The following is a 24077-nucleotide window of genomic DNA, read 5'->3' on the forward strand; positions in this document are numbered from 1 at the left end:
TCTTCTGCCTTTGTCTGGACTGAGAAGTGCTCAGTCCCTAGAGTTCAAAAGCTAGGCCCATTTAGATCAGCTGCCATCTCTGTGCTCTGTCTATGAATTATTTTCTTGCTAGAAGGAGATTCTGGTAGCTTCCTCCACTGAGTGCAGCTGCAGACTTGGGTCTGATGCCCATATGTAGAGTCACTCTGAATCTTGGTAGCCAGGATCACTCCTTCTTCAGCATCCATACAGCCTCCAGGCCAGTCTGCCCTCACATCATCAGTGGAGGGGAAGGCTGTGTGGCTGGCTATGCTCTGAGCTGAGGGCAGGAGGTGGTCGGAAAACCTTCAAGTACAGCAGGACCTGTCTCAAGGAGTGAGATCCAGAGCCCAGTTACTACATGACAGAGGGAAAAGAGGATGAACAAGTGTGGGAGATGCTGTGATGTGCTCTCTGTACTTTCTTTGAGCAATGTTTCTCATCTCTGTGCACAGCACTCACTTGAGGAGTTCTACTCCCACGTATTGGTCTGCTGCAGACCAGGCTGTAGAACTTTCAAGGATTATTTATTTATTTTGGCACTGGGGATTGAACCAGGGGCACTAAACCACTGAGCCACATCCTCAGCCCTATTTTGTATTTTATTTAGAGACAGGGTCTCACTGAGTTACTTCAGGCCTCACTAAGTTGCTGAGACTGGCTTTGAACTTGAAATCCTCGGATCTCAGCCTCCTGAATGGTTGGAATTATAGGCATACATCACCACACCCAGCAACTTTCGAGGATTCTAAGACAATCTAGTGCAGCCATGATGGAGAACTTTCTTCTCTAAGGAAAAAGTCAGTAATCAGTAGTTAAAGGGAAGGACTGAGAGGAAACCTTGGGGTCTTAGCTTCTGTGAAGGGGAGGCAGGTACAGGACTAGGTGAGCAGGCTTAGTGTGAGCACTGGTGATTTCTGCATTGACCCCTGCCCCTGACTCAGAGGGTTTTGGTGGCCAGTGCCCATCTGCCTGTGCTGGGCCCTGCCTTTATAAGGGGGACTGTGCTCCATCTAGACTTGTGGGGGTAGAGAAGGGTTACATCATGACACTGATGGTTCAGAGGATGATGGGTTAATTCAGAAGAAATGTCATTTTCAGAATCAGCTGCAGCCCCAGGGTGTTATTGTACTTGTCTCCCCAACCCCCACACTGCCCTCTCATAAATGTGTGTGCTTTCTAGGTTTAAGCCAGTACTTTAAATATATCTGGGCTTCACATGGGCCCTTTATGATGTAAATAGTGGGACTACTTTCATTTTCCTCCATTTATGATAGATTATGTGAGGTGCTCAACCTTGATCCAAGGCAAGTCCTGATTGCAGAGGTGATCTTCACAAACATTGGAGGAGCTGCCACTGCCATCGGGGACCCACCAAATGTCATTATTGTTTCCAACCAGGAATTGAGGAAGATGGTAAGTACCAGTATATTAGGGTTGCTTTCAATAAATGCAGAACTAAACTCCCTTAGCCCTCTGCCCAGTGTTTTAGAAACCTTTATTAACCTTTATTAGAAATCAAGATCCTCTGTATTATTTCTTTGTAGTAAGTGCTTTTAGTCGTCTTGTGGGTGGGATGTAAGGAGACAGAGATGAATTGCCTTCATTCTCCATCTCCTAAGTTTTTGAAGAAGTGATTGGATAACATAGTCATAGTATGTTGTATTAATTACATCAATAGGAATGGAGGTTTAACTAGTATTAAGAACAAAATGGCCTGTCATCTTTTACAGGAGATATGTGATTTCTTTCTCAACTGAGGTAGATAAATTTATTGAAGAACTTAAACTTTTTTTTTTAGGGTCAGAACATGAAGGCCTTAGAAGTTCTTTGAAAACCCCTATAGATATTTTTTCCACATTTTTAATTGGTGCATTATAGTTGTACTAAATAATTGGATTTATTATTATATATTCATATATGCACACCATATAAGAATATTATTTGGCCAATATCATTCCCCAATATATTTCCCCTTCCCCTCTTCTCCTCCCACCCTATGATCCCTTTCCCCACTGTGTTGATCTCTCTGATTTTCATGAGATCCTCCCCACTCTTCTTGTCCTTTTTCCTCTGTAGCTTCCACATATGAAAGAAGACATATGATTCCTGACCTTCTAAGTTCTACTTATTTTACTTAACATAATATTTTCAAGTTCCATCCATTTTCCTGAAAGTGGCATAAATAAAAATTATAGCTAAATACAACTCTCTTTATAGCTAAATACAATTCTAATATGTATGTATACCATGTTACCTACATCCATTCATCTGTTGATGGACACCTAGTTCCATAGTTGGGCTATTGTGAATTGTGTTACTATAAATGTGGATATGTATGTATCATTATAGTATGATGGCTTTAATTCTTTAGGATAAATACCAAAGAGTGGTATAGCTGGGTCATATGGTGTTCCATGCCTAGTCATATATATATATATTTCTGACCTTTATTTTTTATTTAAATATAGTAAACTTTTAATAGAATAGAATAGAATAAGCAAAAAATCTTCTACACAGCAAAAATTTTAACAAATGTAAACATGCATGTCTATTAAGCAAAATGGAGTTTTAGGCACAAGATTTTAAAAATCATGAAACAATGAGACATGAACGCAAGACAGAAAGAACAGAGGGAACAGAAACACACATTACACCTCAGTTGGTCTTATCTTCCAACCTACTAATTAAGGTCTGAGTTTCAGGAATCCTATGTTGTTAACTTACCAAGTGGAAATATCTAGTTTGGTTGTACCTAACATATATCCCCATAACAAATAATTATCTTTCAAAATAATCTAATAAATATATCGTTCACACACATATGTGCACACACACACACACACACACACACACATACACACACATACACACACATTCTGCTGAACCATCCTCTCAAATAGGGAAGTAAGAATTTTGGAATTTTTACATAGAAAAAATAATTCTGCTACAGAAATACAACAATGAGTGGCATTATTAGAAGTCTCTAGTTCATTTGTATTACTTTTCCCTAAATCACCTTTTTACTAAGGCCTGCCATGGCTCCTCAGACACTCCAGACTTAATCTTTTCATCCTGCCTAAATGACCCACAGTAGAGATGCTTTATAGAGAAAAGGAGACTTAACAATTCAGTTAGAAACTTCAGCACGGGTATCGTACAGTCAGCTTAGTCCAAATGCCTGGGACAATTTCTTTATATCTGTTTTCTTGGGTTTTACTGGTTAGTTTTCTCTGTTTACTCCCCTGCCAGCCTATAAGCACCTGAACAGCCTGTGATGACAGTCCCTGATTTTAGGGAGATCATACCAATCAGAGTTCAAGCAGGAGAAAGGTCTGTTTGTACATACAGGGCACTTCACATGGTGTGAGGCAAGCAGAGGAAGAGTCCATGAAGATGGTGCCTACAGAACCTCAGAAGTGGGGTCTGGAATTAGGGAGAGGATCAGGAGAGTTAGAGAAGACAGAGACAAGACGAAAAAAATCCAGTTTGACTGGTAAGAGGATACTTGTGAGAAGTCATCTGTGAGAATGTGTTCTCAAAAGAGAAAATATTCCTTATTCTGGCGGGTAAAGTTGGGGGGTGAGGGTGGTGCAGAAGCACTGAAGGCTTTGCACAGGGAACAAAACCCAGAGCCATGCTAGAGAATCACTACACAGTACTAGGTGGGACAGATGACAGAGGAGAGGGTAGGAAGCTCAGAAAGCTTCACGCACGAAGCCCAGTGCCACATGCAAGTATTTCCCATAGAGACAAGTGTCAATCCAACATGCCCCAAACCACACAGTTCTTTCAACATAAATCAAGGTTTTGGAGAAAAAGTAGGGGATATTTTTAGTTCAAGTTCTTGGAGCCTGCTCTAGTTTGAGCAAGTTAAGAGCAATGAAGCAATTCTCATATCCAGTAACAATTCTAGTCTCCCAATCATAACCATCACCTTCCCTGAACTGTCATCACCAAGTAATTACAAAGCAATAATCAGTTCACTACAGCTAAGTTCCTACCTACCACTCAATCCACTGAGGCCTCATGAAAGGCTGAGACCCCACCACAAGATACTAGGCACATGTATGGTCTATACCTGGGCAGAGTGGTGTGGGCATGCTGCGGTAACAGCACCTTGTCCCACCTTCAGCCCACTGGAGTCCTGGTGTGGATAAAACAGTTGACCCTTAAGGTACAACTCTGACCAAAGCCCCCATCAGGGCCATCCTTTCTTCTCTAGGTCCAGACTGCATCCCTCCACTAGCTAGGGAGGGAGAGGTCATCTGAGTAGAGGAACTCAAGGAAGGAAAACCATTGTCTTGATGCTCACTGACCCAAAACAGATAGGAACTTCGTAGGACACAGTCATTCAAACTACTAGTCTTTTGATCCTATAATTACTAATAAATATTTTCTTTGTACACTGAAATAAAAAGCATTTATTTTAAAGAGAATAGGTGTAATTTTATATACCTTAAAGAGTTAAAATTAAAACTTCATCATTAATTTTCACTTATTATTTTTTCATCATTAGAATTTTCTGGATTTCCCTTCTCTGAGGTATCAGTAAAATGCTTCTACATTTGGCATGATTTACTGTAGATGATGTTGTGTGTATGTATTCCTGTGAAGTGCATCAGTATGTTTGTGTGTGTGTGTGCATGCCATCTTCCTTAAGCGTATTTAAACTGCTAAGAATTCATGGCTTTAAGGTATTGATGGCCACATTGCAGACCTCCCATGTTATAGAGATTCTGGGTATAACTTGGATGCTGTGGTGAAAGTCTGTAATCCTGGTTGCCCTGGGGAGCTTCCTCGAAGCACACCACTAGACCCGAGTGTGAGCTGAGTTGTCATGTGGCCATGAACATATCATCTTGGAACATATCAGAAGGTAACAGAGCCTTGTTATCTATTTTAGGGTCAATTATCAGCCAGGATAGGCCTGGGAATACACATGGGAAAGAACTATCTTCAGAAAAAGAGTATTTGTTTATTTTTTTACTCTACAGTAATATGTTTTTTGTACAAAATAGAAACCACAAACACACATGTACTCATGCATACACAAATAAAAGCTGTCATAATTCTGCCTCTCAGAGACAAATTATCTTAGTATTTTGATGCAATTAATCTTCTAGAGTACTTGCATGTGGATGTTTTGAATAAATAACATAGCTTCTGCTCTGGCCAAGATGGAGTAATAGGGACTGGTTTTTCCTCTCTTGCCTGGGACAATCAACCAATCAAACCAACCAAACAAACAAATGAACAAAAATCCAAACCAAAACCAAACAGCATACCAGGAACAATAGTAATTAAGACACTGAACACTAGACCAAAAATGGACAGCAATCCCCATGATATGGGAAATGAGATTAACTCTATGATTCCTCTGGCTCACTGCTTGAGAATTTCCAGGGTGTGTTGCAGAAAGGAAGAAACCACATGGAGCTCACTCAGCTCCCTGAGTTGATAGGATGGAACTGACAGTCTGGGGAGAGCAAGGCAGCTGGAATTTGCAAGACAAAGGACCAGAGAGGACGGTGCTGCTTAGAGAGAGAACCACAGAGACCTTCAGAGAGTCTCCCTTGAGAATGCAGTAGTGTTCATACCAGTCCATGTATGTGAGGAAACCACCTGTCGTCAGGGGAAGCACAACCCAGAAGGATTAGAGGTACGAGTCCTCAACATGACAGGGACAGGAATAGTCTCTATTCCTGCCAGGCAGGCTGGAACCTTGAAATTCATAGGGCACATTGTAGGCTACTCAGTAGGGTCTTGCCTCTGGAATTACTCCTTGTGGGGAGTGAAGATGGCTGGATATGGCTCTGATTCCACCTAATAAATCTTAAAATCAAGACCTGAAAGAATCAAGCTTTCTATATAGTTTAACAGACTCCAGAACAGACCTCAAAGATATTTGAAGGATACAAAAACATTCAACAGTGTATAGAGCAAAATCACAACATGTGGCATATGATCAAGGATTACCAGGCATGTAAAGACACAAGAAAATATGACGTATGATAAGAAGAATATGAACCGTTGAAGTCAACCTTGAGTAGACACAGGTGTGAGAATGTGTAAAAAGGCATTAAAACTAAAAATTATGATAAATGCATTACAGATGTCCACTAAGTGGAAACATTAAAGACTTGTTTTAAAAAGCCAAAATCAAGCTTCTAGAGAGAAAACTTAAAATATCTGTAATAGAAATATACTTGTTGGGATTAATGGCAGCATAGCAGAGGAAAAGATTAGTGAACTTGAAGACACAGATCCAAAATGAAAAAGACTGTAAAGATAGTAATGAAAAAATGAAAAGTGTTCTTGGAAAACTTCAAGTAGCCTAACACATATATAGTTCTAATCTTTAAAGGATGGGGAAAACAAAAGAGGGAGAGGGAGGGGGAAAATGAGAGGAAGAGAGACAGGGAGAAAGACAGCACAAGCTAGCTCTGTGGTGTCTCTTGTAAGGGCACCAGCATGTGGTCCCCAGCCTCATGAACTCATCTCAACCAAATCACCTCAGAAAGACTCTGTCCGCAGATAGCATCACACTGGGAATTAGGCCTCAGCATAAGAATTTGACAGGGGAACACAATTTAGTCTAGAGCAAATTCGAACTGAATTATAGTAGAAATGGCACACATAAAAATTTGAAGTTTCTTTAAAGGAGGATCAGCAACTTTTACTTAAAAGGCCATATAGTTAATATTATAGGCATTTGGGCCGTATGATGACTGTTGAAATTACTCAGTTCTGCCAATATGGCATGAGAGCAGCCACAGACAACACATAAAAGAAGGGACGTGGCTGTATCCAGCCTGCAAATGGTGATTTAGTGGTCTCTGCTCTAATGCAATCTCTAAAGGGAAATTTATACTCTGAGACACTTAAATAAAAAAAAAGATGAGCCCAAACTGCCTGCACCAGCCTGCGTGGGACCCAGACTCTCAGTAGGCCTGGCCCGCCCCACCCAGGTGGGGCAGACACCCACCAGAGCCTAGCCTCTGGAGTAGGACCGCCCCTTCCAACCAGCAGACTACTGAGGGAGGTCAAGCCCAGAGCCCAGATCCACCCACAGTAACTGTGCAGGACCCAGTTCCAGGATGCAGTAGCATTCATTGAGGAACACCAGCAGGTGAGGTACAGACAATCTGCATGGGTACTACAAGAATATAGGGAAGAAACTGTAATATCTCAGATCCACACTGCAAGAAAGGAAGACACACAGACAACATGAAAAAACAAGGGAGGAAAGTGCCCCAAACAAAGCAGGACACTATGATGACAGAACCCATGGACAGCGAAGTTGATGAAATGTCAGAGAAGGAGTTCAGAAGGTTCACAATTAAAATGATCTGTGAATTAAAGAATGACCTAAATGAGCAAATACAGGCAAAAATTGATCACTCCAACAATGAGATAAGAGAGCAAATTCAGGTAGCAAAATATAACTTCAAGAGAGAGATAGAGACTTTGAAAATAAAAACAGTAAGAAATACTTGAAATGAAGGATACAATAAATCAAATAAAAAACTCAATAGAAAACATAACCAACAGACTAGATCACTTGGAAGAAAGAACGTCAGATAATGAAGACAAAGTATACAATCTGGAAAATAAAGCTGATCACACAGTGAAGAAAGTTAGAAACCATGAACAGAACATCCAAGAATTATGGGACAGCATCAAAAGACCAAATATAAGAGTTATTAGGATAAAGGAAGGCACAGAGTTTCAAACCAAAGGAATGCACAGTCTCTTCAATGAGATAACATCAGAAAATTGGGAAATTTTCATTTCATGAAGAACTAATTGGAAAACCAAATACAAGAGGTTTACAGGACACCAAATGTACAAAATTACAACAGATCTACACCAAGGCACATTATAATGAAAATACCTAGCATACACAATGAGGATAGAATCTTAAAAGCTGCAAGAAAGAGGAATCAGGTTACATATGGGGGAGCCCAATTCGTATCTCAGCAGATTTTTCAACCCAGACCCTCAAAGTCAGGAGATCATGGAACAACATATACCAAGCTCTGAAAGAAAATGGATGCCAACCAAGAATCTTATATCCAGCAAAACTAAGCTTTAGATTTGATGATGAAACAAAAACCTTCCATGATAAACAAAAGTTAAAAGAATTTACAACTAGAAAGCCTACACTACAGAACATCCTCAGCAAAATATTCCAAGAAGAGGAAATGAAAAACAATGATGAAAATCAGCAGAAGGAGGGATTACACTAAAGGAAAATTTAATCAGAAGAGAAACCAAGTCACATAAATACTAAAAATAAACAAAAATGGCTGAAAATATAAATCATGTCTCAATAATAACCCTGAATGTTAATGGCCTAAATTCACCAATCAAAAGACATAGACTATTGGATTGGATTGGATCAAAATAAAAGACCCAACAATATGCTACCTCTAAGAGACTTCAAACTAAAGTCAATCAAAAAGGATAAAGAAGGACGCTACATACTGCTCAAGGGAACCATACACCAACAAAACTTAACAATCATAAATATATATGCCCCAAACAATGGAGCATCTACGTTCATCAAACAAACTCTTCTCAAGTTCAAGAGTCAAATAGACTACAACACAATAATTTTGGGTGACTTTAACACACCTCTTTCATCACCAGATAGATTTTCCAAACAAAAGCTGAACAAAGAAACTATAGAACTCAATAAAACAATCAATAACTTAGACCTAACTGACATATATAGAATATTTCATCCTTCAATGAGAGAATACACTTTCTTCTCAGCAGCACATGGATCCTTCTCTAAAATAGACCATATACTATGACACAAAGCAACTCTTAGCAAATATAAAAAAGTAGAGATACTGCCCTGTGTTCTATCAGATCATAATAGAATGAAATTAGAAATAAATGATAAAATAAGAAATAAAATCCATTCCAACACCTGGAGACTAAATAATGTACTATTTAATGAACAATGGGTTGCAGAAGACATTAGGGAGGAGATTTAAAAAATTTTAAAGGTTAATGAGAACACAGATACAAAATATCAAAATCTCTGGGACACTATGAAAGCAGTTCTAAGAGAAAAGTTCATTGCATGGAGTTCATTCCTTAAAAGAAGAAAAAGTCAACAAATATATGACTTAACACTACATCTCAACGCCCTAGAAAAAGAAGAACAAATCAACACCAAAAGCAGCAGAAGACAGGAAATAATTAAAATCAGTGCTGAAATCAATGAAATTGAAACAAAAGAAAAAATTGAAAAAATTATAGAACAAAAAGTTGGTTCTTTGAAAAAATAAATAAAACTGTCAGACCTTTAGCCATGCTAACAAAGAGAAGGAGAGAAAAAACTAAAATCACTAACATACATGATGAAAAAAGCAACATCACAACAGACACTACCGAAATACAGAAAATAATTAGAAATTATTTTGAAAACTTGTACTCCATTCAAATAGAAAATATTGAAGGCATCAAAAAATTTCTAGGGTCATATAATTTGCCCAAATTAAATTAGGATGATATACATAATTTAAACAGACCAATTTCAAGTGACAAAATAACAGACAGCATCAAAAGTCTACCAACCAAGAAAAGCCCAGGACCGGATGGACATACAGCCGAGTTCTACAAGACCTTTAAAGAAGAACTAATACCAATACTCTTCAATTTATTTCAGGAAATATAAATAGAGGCAGCAGTTTCAAACTCATTCTATGAGGCCAATATCACCTGATTCTAAAACCAGGGAAAGACACATCAAAAAAAAAAGAAAACTTCAGACCAATATTTCTAATCAACATAGATGCAAAAATTCTCAGTAAAATTCTGGCAAATCAAATACAAAAACATATAAAAAAGATCATACACCATGATCAAGTGGGATTCATCCCAGGGATGCAAGTTTGGTTCAACTTACCAAAACCAATAAATGTAATTCATCAAATCAGTAGATTTAAAGATAGGAATCATGTGATCATCTCAATAGATGCAGAAAAAGCATTTGACAAAATAAAGTACTACTTTATGTTCAAAACACTAGAAAAATTAGGGATAACAGGAACATATCTCAACATCACAAAGGCTACCAATGCGAAGCCCCAGGCCAACTGCCGCAGTCTGGCTGGGCACAAATAACCGGGGTCACGAGCCACTTGTAGGTTCAAACAGGAACTCCTTTATTGCCAGAACCCCACGGGAACTCTCCAGAACTCTACAGAAACTCCGCGAGAACCAACGGGAACTCAACAGGAACTCCGCGGGAACTCAAAAGTAGCAAGCACCCGAGGTAGCAGGAGCCACCCCATTGCTGGACAGCAGAGGTCCACATACACAACTGAATACACAGCTTGTTTCAATTTAGCATCATCCAGTTACAGCAATCAGTCATTATCTTAATAATTATACACAGCTTAACTTAATTATCATCATCTTAATGGCTCGCTGGCGTTACTTCTCAACTGCTCCTTCTGGCAAAATGCCAGGCGCCATCCCGACCTGGCCGTGGCTCCCAACAGCCAACATCATTCTAAATGGAGAAAAATTGAAGGGGTTCCCTTTAAAAATCAGAACAAGCCAGGGATGCCCTCTTTCACCACTTCTATTTAACATAGTTCTTGAAACACTGGCCAGAGCAATCAGACGGATGAAGGAAATTAAAGGGATACACATAGGAAAAGAATAACTCAAATTGGCACTATTTGCTAACGATATGATTCTATACCTATAAGATCCTAAAGGTTCCATCAGAAAACTTCTAGAACTAGAAAATGAATTAAGCAAACTGGCAGGATATAAAATCAACACCCATAAATCAAAGGCATTGATAAATCCTCAGAAATGGAACGAGGAAAACTACCCCATTTTCAATAGCCTAAAAAAAAAAAAAGAAATACTTGGGAATCAACAAACGAGGTGAAAGATCTATATAATGAAAATTACAGAACCCTAAAGAAAGAAGTCAAAGAAGACCTTAGAAGATGAAAAGATCTACCTTGCTCTTGGATAGGCATAATTAATATTATAAAAAATGATCATACTTCCTAAAGCACTATATAGATTCAATGCAATTCTTATCAAAATCCCAATGACATTCCTCATAGAAATAGAAAAAGCAATCATGAAATTCATCTGGAAAAATAAGAGACTCAGAATAGCCGAAGCAATCCTTAGCAGGAAGAGGGAATCAGGTGGCATCACAATGTTAGACCTTAAACTACACTACAGAGGAACAGTAACAAAAACAGCATGGTATTGGCACCAAAACAGACTGGTAGACCAATGGTACAGAACAGAGGACACAGAGACTAACCCACAAAATAACAATTATCTTATATTAGACAAAGGTGCCAAAACATGCACTGGAGAAAAGATAGTCTCATCAACAAATGGTGCTGGGAAAACTGGAAATCCATATGCAACAAAACGAAATTAAACCCCTATCTCTCACCATGCACAAAACTCAACTCAAAATGGATCAAGGACTTAGGAATAAAACCAGAGACCCTGCGTCTATTAGAAGAAAAAGTAGGCCCTAATCTCCATCATGTGGGATTAGGCCCCAACTTTCTTAATAAGACTCCTGTGGTGCAAGAATTAAGATCAAGAATTGTGGGGCCGAAAACTAAGATGGCGCCTGGCTAAATGCCAATAGGAAGACACTGAAGTTGTTCTGAAACCTCCCTGATTGGCTTACTTCTCTTCTGCGCTTGTGCACAGCTCGTGCTCTTCATTGGAAACTATGGTATAGGTATACATGTGGATTCCTCCTGCTGACTTGACCTTTATGTTGATTGGTTCCCACTTTTCCATGTTTTAAAATGATTGGCTTTTACTCCTTACATAAGTTGTGTGTGCTTCCTCAATAAATGAGATACTGCTTTGACTCGTCTCCCTGGCGCGTCTGATTGTCCTCCAGTGGGGAGGGCTGGGTGGGCGGCCGGCCGACCCTCACCTTTCTTGATCCGTCCAGGTTGGGGCATGGTCTCCTAAGCCTCTCTGCAGGACAGAGTGGATAGAAGAAGCTAAAAACCCCAACAAAGAATCAATGAATGGGATGGACTCAAACTAAAAAGCTTTCTTCTCAGCAAAAGAAACAATCTGTGAGGTGAATAGAGAGCCTACATCTTGTGAACAAATCTTTACCCCTCACACATCAGATAGAGCACTAATCTCTAGGGTATATAAAGAACTCAAAAGGCTAAGCACCAAAAAAACCCAAATAACCCAATCAATAAATGGGCCAAGGACCTGAACAGATACTTCTCAGAAGAATATATACAATTAATCAACAAATATATGAAAAATGTTCATCATCACTGATAATTACAGAAATGCAAATCAAAACCACTCTAGGATTTCATCTCACTTCAGTTAGAATGGAGACTATTATGAAGACAAACAACAATAAGTTTTGGTGAGGATGCAGGGAAAAACACTGATACACTGTTGATGGGACTGCAAATTGGTGCAGCCAATATGGAAAGTAGTATGGAGATTCCTTGGAAAGCTGGGAATGGAACCACCATTTGATCCAGCTATCCCTCTCCTGGGACTATACCCAAAGGACTTAAAAACAGCATACTACAGGGACACAACCACATCAATGTTTATAGCAGCACAATTCACAATAACTAAACTGTGGAACCAACCTAGATACCCTTCAATAGATGAATGGATAAAAAGTATGTGGCATATATACATAATGGAATATTACTCAGCAACAGACTAGAATAAAATCATGGCATTTGCAGGTAAATGGATGGAGTTAGAGAAGATAATTCTAAGTGAATTTAGCCAATCCCAAAAAACCAAATGCCGAATATTTTCTTTGATATAGGGAGACTGATTCATAGTGGGATAGGGAGAGGCACATGGGAGGAACAGACAGACTCTAGATAGGGCAGAGGGGTTGGAGTGGAAGGTCAGGGTCATAGGGTTATAAATGATGGTGAATGTGATGATCATTATTATCCAACATACATGTATGAAGACATGGATTGATGTGAATATAATTTGTATACAACCAGAGATATGAAAAGCTGTGGTCTATATGTGTAATAAGAATTGTAATGAATTCCACTGTCATATATAAATAATAAAAAAGGAATAAACAGAGCTGGGTTTGTGGCTCAGTATCAGAGTGCTTGCCTACCATGTGTGAGGCACTGTGTTCGATCTTCGGCACCACATTAAAATAAAGATATTGTGTCCACATATAACTAAAAAATAAATATATATATTTTTTAAAAAGAAGAGTCTCAAATTCATGACTTCAGAAAATTGTGTCCTTTAGCTGCTTCTGGTAGTGCTTTCCTCTATTCCACTGGGTGACAACTTTCAGTGTTACTCTGCTGGCTCTGCCTCTTTGGTCATTTCTTAGTCTCCTTCAGGAGCGTTTTACTCCCATACCACTCTTCAGTACCTTGGCCTCTGGATTCTTTATTTGATGTTCTCCCCTCCTGGGCCAGTTCACCACTTCTGTGGCTTGCTGTTTCCTGCATGCTGGGCTCACCCACCTTCACTCTTCCAGAAGTCCTCTTATCTCCTTCAGATCCATGGGTGTCAGGACCCCTCTGCCACATGCACTGCTGGTTCCTTGCACACAGTAGGATCACACCAATCTCTCCTGTCTGTCACCATATTCATTCCTATAGTATCTATGTTCTGTCCTTACTGTGTTCTCCAGCTCTGAGAACTCCTCTGTCCTGGGCAAGCAGACTAGATTCTGTTTTCAAAATGCACTGTGTGTATTTTACTAACACACTCAGTAGATTCAGCTTAACAATTCATAAGCTTTTCACTTAGAAGAGTTTTCACCTTGGAATAATTCAAGAAACCACTTTGGCTTGAACCATCCCTTACAACCCAGTAGACTTCTTGACCAGTCACAGAGCTAACCGGATAGCATAGTGCCTAGTAAATGGTATTGTTTGACTGGGAATCCTTTAGCTACATCCTCATAATTTTATGTAGCTTATAAAGCAAGGCATATTCTACTCTGTTTTCCATGGGGTCCTCTACTGGTTGTTTCACGTGCTTCAATGTTTGACCACTAACCCATTAAATGAGGATTTGTGGAAAACTGCAAAGAAAATGACTGAGTGGAGCCTTAAACAAAACCATACAGAATAATGCAGAAGCAGAAGCAGTACCATGCAAGAAGAAAGGGCCGCAGTTGAGCACCGAATTGATGTAGTGTAACGGGGGATGGTTTTGTTACTGGGAACATTAAAGAGAAGTATCTAGGAAATTATAAAAATATGCAGTAGCAGCAGGGTGGCCCAGATACATGCACCTAATAAGCTTAGTGAAAACATGTGCATCCCATTGTACATTGCTTTTGCTTGTATTACTTCTTAAAAATATCAATTTGAATTTTTTTTTCTATTTTGTATTGCTTGATAAATTCACCCATTCCACAACTCTAGTAGCAATCAAATACCTCCACTCAGTGCTGTGTAATTTTGCTGTGGATGTTCTCCCTGGACCTCCTTAGTCCTTGGTTTTGTTTTATCATTTATCTACCCAGTTTTTCTTTAAATGCCCCACCATTTCTAAAGCAGCAAAACTTCATAGTTATTATATTACAAACAAACCCAGAATTATAAGGGGTACAAAGATCTATGTCTTCCTGGGCCATTTCCATTAAACAGTATTAACAATTACATTTCATGACCCAGTTGGCATAAAGATAACTATCTTAATATTGTGTTTTAAATAATTTTCTCTGACCCAAAAGTTCATTTTTTTTCACTTCTGATTTTAGAGGAAATTAGAACCTTTTCATGAGTACCTTAAAGTATTATTTTCAAGCAGATATCTGGAGTATGAATTCTGTAGATAAACACAAAGTTCAAGGTCATGGTCAACATCTGACCATGGTGCATACCCCACAGGCAGGCAGAGGAAGCAAAGGGTACTTGCCCAGGACTCTGGGCAGCCTCTGATGCCGATCAGGGAGGAAAGACTGTGCTTTCCAGCCCTGAGGACTCTCTCCTTCAAATCAATGGCAAGAACTTTAGTGAAATGCTCTAAAAACCCAATGTACCTTTAAAATGGTGAATACTGTTAGTCACTTTGTTTAATGTTTACTCACATTCAGTCTTTTTACACCTGAAACTGGAAGCCAAGGTTGGAATTAGATATGTTAGCTTGTTTTTGTTTCCTCCTAAGATGGCTTTTTACATGTAAGAATTATTAGTTCAACATGAAAGAAAATAACCTTGACTGTTTCAAACTCATCTGTATCTTTCCTTGGTTTTTGTGCTGGGCCTCAGGACCCTCTACCTAAGGTTCCCAGAGGTCCTGATGTTCCCTACAATCTCTAGTCTTGACCCTCCATGGATCCTGATGTGGGGAGCTGCCACCAGTGCAGAGAAAAGGGCATTTCCACCCATTTCCCCTTTTATCTTTCCAGGGCCTGGACTTCGCCAGATTCACGGCACACATGTTTGTTGGGATTTGCCTTGTTCTTCTGGTCTCATTCCCACTCCTCAGACTCCTGTACTGGAACAAAAAGCTTTATAACAAGGAGCCCAGTGAGATCGTTGGTAGGTATAAGCCTCAGAGTTCATATGATTATTTTTCCCAGGGGAAATTCCTACAAAGAGGTCAGAGCTGCCATCCCATGTAAAACATGAGGGAAGTGTCTCTTGTTGGGACCCTGTGTGCTGGAGATCAGAGACTGTGCATATCTGCCTCCCTGAATGCAGTGTGCTCCCTTCTCCTGCGCAAAATCTCTCTCAGCTAAATCACTTCAGAATTCCTGTTTAATTCCACAGTTAGAAAACAAAAGCGCTACCTGAACATTGATGATGGGCTGAGCAGAATAGGGCCGGTAGAGCTTTTGATTTGATGGTTTGGAAAGCAGGTAGGCTCTGAGCACGGATGGGGCTGAGGCTGCTTCTGGAGGACACACCTGCATAAGAGAGCCCAGGGGACCCAGAAGGCCAGCATCACCAGTGCAACGCTGGCTCCCAGTCTCTGCTTCTCCAAATGCAAAGACATGGATGAAACTCCCAGCCTGCATCCATGGGCTGCCTCCAGAGTGGAACCATGTAGACATGCAAGCTTTTCAAAGCTGATTAGTTGCTTCAGAAAGTACCCTTCACTGTGATGACTTTAAAGAGCTGCTGGAATGTCTCTGACGTTTATGGACAGGTTTTTAATGATACCTTTCATCTGATGAGGTTCAGAGCATGAGATGGAACCCAGGCCCCATCTGAACTTATGCTGAAGCCATTCCACAGCCCCGTCTCTCCTTTCCTATCCCAATGTGGAGTTTCGGGTTCAAAGTTTCGGGAAGGCTCGTTCATTGCTTTCTCTTGCCCCTATTCTTCCCCATCTTTTTATGTTATCAAAACCTCATAGGAGGTTTGATGAGGTGTGAGGCTTTTCAGAGGGAAAGCATGGATCCACTTCTCTGAAGAAGCCTTTGAATTACACCCAAGTTCATTTTATTTTAGAAAGCTGTGGTGCATCTTTGTAAGGCTGAAACTCAAAACCGAGCGCTGGCTGATGTTCTCTCAGTGCTCCCGTTATCCCTGGGTCTCTCTATGGAGTCTTGGCAGCCTTCATTTATAGTCTGTTTCTCTGACAAACGGCTCTGTTTTCTCAGCAGTGTAGCAGGTCTGCCACACGGTAGGTGATCAGCACTTGTGTACCAAATAGAGGGGGCGTAAAAGGTAGCGTTTTCTTTATTGGTTGAGTTCACAGTGATTGTACTGCTGTGTCTTGTCTCCACCTGGAGTAGGCTGTCAGGTGCTCCAGCCCCTGCTTAAAAGGTTTTGGTCTTTTAATTTAATTCTTGTGATGTATACTGTATGGTGCATTGCACATACTGTAGTTTGGATCTGGAATTATCCCCTGAGGTCCCTATGTTGAAGACATGGTCCCTAGGAGGCACTATTGGGACGGGGTGGAACCTTTAGGAGGTGGGACTAGCTGGAGGGAGTTAGGTCCCTGGGGACATGCCCTTGAAGTGGATGTTGGGATCTGCACGTCTTCCTCTATCTGTCTGCTTCCTGGCTGCCATGAGGTGAGCAGCTTCCTCTACCATACACTCCTGCTGTGATGTGCTGCTTCACTCTGTACTCCAAAGCAGTACCAATTGACTATAGACTGAAACCTCTCAAACTTTGAGTCAAAATAAACCTTTTCTCCTTTTAAGTTATTAATCTCAGCTATTTTGTTTTAGTGACAGAAAACTGACACAGAGTGGTGAATGAAAACAGTGGCTTTTTCTTATTCTCTTAGTGATTATTTTGAGAATTTTGTATAGCATTTTAAATTGTAAAATAGAGGTAAGCTTTCATGAAGTTCTTTCAGATCTTAGGCAATGAATCATCTCTCTTTACTCTTCTCTCTCAGAAGGCTTCTGAATTCAGTTTTGGATGAAAATTCTGCTCATTCTACTGATGTCAGTGTTTCATCAGGCCACTTCTCCCTTTCCTGGGTAACAGACTTGAGCTCAGTGAGGGACTGGTTGGGAGTGAGGGCTTTTTCCCAACTCCTGTCTCTTCCCAAATGTCCTGCTGGCCCTGAAAGCCACTGCCCGAGAACAACCCTTGTGCTTCTGATTTTCACTAGGCCTGTTTCTGAAGTCAGTCAAAGAGTGGGCACTTGACTTTGTTCACTTTCTGTGACTGAATACTACAGACTGGGCAAGCTCTAAGGCATAGAGTTGTTGTTAGCCTATTGTCCAGGAGGCTGGGAAGTCTGAACACAACCTGACACCTGGTGAAGGCCTTCTCGCTAGGTCATCACATGGCAGAGGGCATCACCTGGTGCATGAATTTTGGAGGAGGCAAACCATATTCAAATCAGAACAGCAATGTATAGGTTTGGGCTAAAAGTGGGACCTGCAAGAAGGGGTTAGGGTTGCTGGGCATTAGGTTTGATGTGTCTGTTCAAGACAGGAATTTATTCGTCACCAGAGAGTTGAAATTGCTCTACTTCACTTCCATGGTCATTTTAAAAAGTCAGCTTTGTCACCTGGTTTCATTATAGTAACTAACATGCTGAGAAGCTTCTGTTTTGGGCTGAGCCTGGGAAAGCTGAACATTGTGAGTATGTTGTGAGCACTGACATCCCAGGTTGTGGGAAACTCAATTTTGTCTTACTTCCTCTGCAGAACTGAAGCACGAGATTCACGTGTGGCGCCTGACAGCGCAGCGCATCAGCCCAGCCAGCCGTGAGGAGACGGCCGTGCGTGGCCTGCTGCTGCGGAAGGTGCTGGCACTGGAGCACCTGCTGGCCCGAAGGCTGCACACCTTCAATAGGTATCAAACTGGGTCCTGCTCAGATTTACAGAAGCAGTTCTTGTGTTTAATGGTTGTGCTTAATGGTGGGATTGTATGAGTAACATACTCCGCTACCATCCAAACAGTGTCCAAATGTCACATAAAATGCAAATCAAGTGAATTAAAATTGTTACTCTAAACATTTGTAGCATTATAAACTGGTGACACTAACTGAGCCAATATACAACTTTTAGGCACCATTCATTGAGCTAAGCCTTTTATGGTGCACAACTTTATCTAATTCCCACCTAGCTCTGTGGGGTTAATGTTAGTTTAGTTTAGGGATGAAATAAGCAGAGGCTCAGAGAGTTTGGGCAACTTACCTATGGTTATGTAGCTCAGAAAGAGTGACACTGGGAATTGAACTTACATTCTCGGCCACATTTTATAATTTTCCCACATTTTAATTTTTGTATGATAAAAATCAAAACCAATTAATGTAACAAACTAATCTTACAACAGATTCTCTCAGCAGTTGATTTTCAAGCACTTCAAAGAATATAAATATCCTAATCAATTCATTTCTTGGTATTTCTTAGTATTATTTATTTATATTTTTATTTTTAGTGCATTATAATTATACATAATAGTGGGGTTCATCTTGACATATTCATAAATGCATATAACATAGTTTCTCCATTTCAATTCCCAGCATTATCCTTCCTCTCTTCTTTATTCTATTGGTCTTCCTTCTATTTATGTTTTAATTGGTGCATTATAATTATATATAAAATTGCAATGCATGGTGATATATTCATATATATGCATGACATATTTTGATCAACTTTATTCTGCTTTGAAATGATCAAACCCCTACCACCCAATACTTGCTGTCAGCCAAGGAAGAGGCAGAGCTCAGCCTATAAACTCCTCTAACAAGTTGGGCTGGTTTGGGTCAGAGCTCAGAACAAATAAATAGTATAATAATTGTGTCATGTATACTCCTCATATTCAAAATTATGGAAAGAAATGTCTTCATTTAAAAAGTCTCAGCAAGAAGAAAACTGAATTTAAAATATATTGTGATTGCATTAGCTGCTGTAGATAGTAATTTTTTAAATATATATTTTAATTGTTGTATTTATTTATTTATTTATTTATTTATATGTGGTGCTGAGAATTGAACCCAGTGCCTCACATATGTTAGGCAAGCGCTCTACCACTGAGCTACAACCCCAGCCCTGTATGTAGTAGTTTCTAGTGTCTTCCCTCATGTGTATTTTCAGAGTTCTAATTTTACACTTTTTTTGGTCAATTAATTGGATCCTTTCTCAATAACTTATTCTTTTTCATCTTTATTCCCTTTCATTCTCCTCTATCCTTCTTTCTCATCTCATTTTATCTTCTGCCTCTCTTCCCTCCCCACCCCCTTTTTTCTGTTTTCTACTTCTTTTATCTTTTTTTTTTTTTTGCCTGCTTCCAACACAACTTACTATAAAGGATGCTATCATTGATGCTTAACCTTCTACCCTATTCTTTGTTATTTCTCATTCACTTTTCTCATTGATCAGTAGAGTTGTGGAGATGATTAGTAGTGAGTTTTCAAATGTATGCTATTAAGTCATCATCAGGACTGGCTGTTGCTTTATCCTCTTGATGTAGTACTAAGTGTTGAACTTAGCACCTTGATTATGCCAATTGGATGTTTTGAAAATAATATAAACTCCCAGCTCAGGATAGATTGTAAAGAAGTAACTGCTCACTAAAAGACACTTACATAATAGAAAAAGAGGAATCTATGACAATGGATGTACATACAAAAAAAATTTTGAAAACACACAAAAATAAACCCATAAGATGTCTCCAAAAATTTTGAACCCCCCAAACTACAGATTGAAATGGATGAAATCTTGAACAAAGCATTCAAAAAATTGATTATTAAAATGGTTAATTATTTTAAACAAGATCTAAGGAATGAATTAAGGGAGAAAATATAGGCTGTGAAAAAGTATTTTAATAAAGAGATAGAGGTCCTGAGAAAGAAGCAAACAAAAGTCCTGCAAATGAAAGATTCAATAAATCAAATGAAAAATTCAGTTGAAAAAATTTCTAGATTAGATTAGATCAAGAAAAAGCAGAATTTCAGAGCTTGAAGACAAGATGGTCAGCCTTGAACATTTAGACAATATTAAAGAAAAAAAAGGAAAGAAAACTATGATCAGAATAGACAAGATATCTGGGTCAATATTGAGAGACCAAACTAAAGACTCATAGACTTTGAGAAAGAAGTAGAAATACAGATTAATGATATTGAAATAATTGCAAAAATTATCCAAACCTTAGGAAGAAGATGGACATCTAAAAATTGGAGGCATTTAAAACCTCAGACAAGATCAGAAAAGAACCTCTCCATGACACCTTATCATTAAAATGCCAATACTACAAATCAAAGAAAGGATTTTAAAGGCTATAGGAGAGATATGACAGGTCAAATTTAGAGGAAAAAGAATCAAAGTAATACAAGATTTATCAGTATAAACCCTAAAGTTCAAGAGGACTTGGAATGGTACATTTCAAGCACTGAAAATCAGTAACTCCCAACTAAGATTGCTATATCTATTAAAGCTATTCTTCAAAATCAAATAAGAAATAAAATCTTCCAGTGTGAGTATAAACTAAAGGAATTCATGACTATTAAGCCAGCATTGCAGAAGATACTTAAAGAAATCCTACATACAGAAATATAAGATAATAACAACAAAGACAGCTTGGAAAAGAATAAATCTAATTAAAAGAGTATATAAGCAGATTAAAATTAGGATTTAATAAAATATTAGAAATAAATCAATAAATCAATAAATTAAATAAATTTAATAAAATTATTAGAAATAAATTAAGGTAGCAGGCAATAATAAACACCTCTCTATAATAACACTGAATGTTAATGGTCTTGATACTATAACTAAAAGATGTGTACTATAGAGTGGATTAAAAAACAAGATCCAACAATATATTGTCTGTAAGAGACAAAATCATAGGAAAAACACCCACAGGTTGCAAGTGAAAAGATGAAAAATGATATTCCATGCAGATGGAACCCCAAAGAAAGCAGGAGTGTGTACTCTCACATCCAACAAAACAGACTTCAAGCCAAAATGAGTTACAGGGGACTAAGAAGGTCACAACATATTGCTAGAGGGAATGATACAACATGGAGACATAAAGATAGCAAATATTCATGCTCCAAACTTCAGTACAACTACATAAACAAACACTACTAAACATAAAGTCTCAGATAGATCCCAATACAATAATACGGGGTGATTTCAATACTTTCTTTCACCAGTAGATAGGTCATCCAGATATAAAATCAGCAACAATACTTCAGATCTAAAACATACTATAAATCAAAGGGACTTAACAGACATGTACAGAGTATTTCATCCAACAACAGGTGAATATACTATCTTGTTAGCTGCTTGTGGATCATATTTTAGGTTACAAAGCAAGTCTTAGCAAATGCGAAAAGTCAATATAACTCCTTAAATTTTATTAGATCATAATAGCATAAAACTAGAAATGAAGAAAAACAAGAAAATTAGAAAGCAAGAAAAATTACAGAAACTATATTAGTATGCAGAGATGAACGATACACTTTTAAATAATGAATGGGTCAGCAAAGAAATCAGGGAAGAAATGTAAAGATTCTTAGAATAAAATGAGAATAAAGATACAACATATCAGAATCTCCTGGATGCCGTGAATGCAGTCATAAGAGGAAAGTTTACAGCTCTTAGTGCCTAGATTAAAAAAAAAGAAAAGAAAAAAGATCCCCAATAAATAACCCAATGATGCACCTCAAACACATAGAAAAAACAAGGAAAAAAATGAATTCCAAAACTGCTGGAAGAGAGGAAACAATAAATATCAAAGCCAAAGTTAGTGAAGTAAACAAAAAAGCAATACAAAGAATCAATGAATGAAGAGTTGGTTCTTTGAAAAGATAAACAAGATTGATAAGACCTTATTCAAACTAACCAAAAGAAAAGGGGAAAAGGAGAGATCACAACAGAAATCTATGAAATCCAGAGGACCACTATTTTGAAAACATATTCCAAAAAATTGGAAAATCTGGAAGATATTGATAAATTTCTAGACACCTATTATCTACCAAAACTGAACAAAGAGGACACAGAAAACCTAAAGAGATGGATAACAAGTAATACAATTGAAACAGTAACAAAAAACTGTCCCAATAAAGAAAATCCCAGGCCCAGATGGATTCACAGCTGAATTAAATGGGCAAATGAACTAAAGAGATGTTTCTCAAAACAAGTAGTACAAATGGCTAACAAATTCATGAAAAAATGTTCAACATCTCAAGCAATTAGGGAAATGCAAATCAAAACTACACTGAGATTTCATCTCACTCCAGTCAGAATGGCTGGAATCAGGAATACTAATAATATACAAATAATAATAAACACTAGTGAGAATGTGGGTAAAAAGAATGTTTATACACTGATGGTGGGGTTGTCAATTTGTATAACCACTGTGGAAATCAGTTGGAGTTTCCTCAAAAGAGTAGGAATGGAACCATTGCATGACACTGTTATCTCACTCCTAGGTCTCTATCTAAAATAATTAAAGTCAGAAAACTACAGTGTTACATGCACACACATGTTCATAGCAGTGCAATTCACAGTAGCCAAGTCATAGAACTAGCCTAGGTATCTGTCAATGGGTAAATACACCATTTATTCAGCTATAAGGAGTAATGAAATTATGTTATTTGCAAGAAAATGGATGGATGCTTCAGAGCATTATCTTAAGTAAAATAAGCCAGACCCAGAATGTTAAGGGCCATATATTTTCTCTCTTATGTAGAAGCTAGACAGGAAAGAGGGGGGAAAAGGGTCTCATGAAAATAGAAGGAAGACCAGGTAGACTAGAAGAAGGGACTCAGGGAGAAGGCTGGGGAACTGGCAAATGAAATTGACCAAATCATGTTATGTACATATAAAAATAGGTCATAATGAATCCTACTAATGTGCATAATTATTATGCGCCAATGAAAATATTTCAAAACTTTTCTCAGAATTATTCACTTGGTTCTGCTTTGGTTTCCCTGCGGGTCCTACTGGCTGCATACTCAGCCTCTCTTTAGTGCTCACTTGTGACGTGTACATGCTCAGTAAAGTGACATTCTCCACTCAGTAAAGTGACATTCTTCCCTTTGATTGGTGTCAGAAAAACCAAAAAAAAAAAAAAAAAGGGAAACTGAGTTAGGGAGCCTCAATAAGAGAAGAGGGTACCATGACAGAAGGAAGGAAGCAGGCATACAATGACTTCAAAACTGAGCGTCTTTAAAATCACCATTAAAGCAAGTGCTGTTTCTTTGACCTCTTTTCCCTTTAGTTGTAAAAGCTGGTTATAAACATACTGTGTCCCTATTTTGGAAATGGAAACCATTCAGAAGCAGAGAAACTGCATCCAACCAACAACTGATCGAAAGCATTTGAAAAGAAAAATCAGGACTCTACTGCACATGTACAGAGTGTTTTTTCCCTTGTTATTATTATTCCTTAAAGAATATAGTAAATAATTATTTACATTGTATTAGGTATAAGTATTCTAGAGATGATTTAAAGTATATGGGAGGATTGTAGCTAAGTTAAATGCAAATACGACACTGTTTTATATTGAGGGACTTGAGCATCCCTGGGTTTTATTACTGTTAGGTGGGGGTCTTAGAACCAATCCCTTGGGTTGACTACATATAAAGAAGAAAATAAAGGTGGCTCCAGTCAT

At 38.6% G+C, this 24077-nt stretch overlaps 1 protein-coding gene across 1 annotated transcript in view; it reads left to right on the plus strand.

Annotated features, from left to right (window-relative positions):
* Oca2 (OCA2 melanosomal transmembrane protein) overlaps positions 1–24077 on the plus strand; it is a 320901-nt gene that overhangs the window by 121033 nt on the left and 175791 nt on the right. The window contains exons 13-15 of the mRNA XM_076849417.2: positions 1296–1434; positions 15443–15575; positions 18158–18305. Of these exons, the coding sequence (XP_076705532.2) occupies positions 1296–1434; positions 15443–15575; positions 18158–18305 (420 nt within the window). The remainder of the gene's footprint in view (positions 1–1295; positions 1435–15442; positions 15576–18157; positions 18306–24077) is intronic.

This window comes from Callospermophilus lateralis, chromosome 3, assembly GCF_048772815.1.
Source record: "Callospermophilus lateralis isolate mCalLat2 chromosome 3, mCalLat2.hap1, whole genome shotgun sequence".
Lineage (NCBI taxonomy): Eukaryota > Metazoa > Chordata > Mammalia > Rodentia > Sciuridae > Callospermophilus > Callospermophilus lateralis.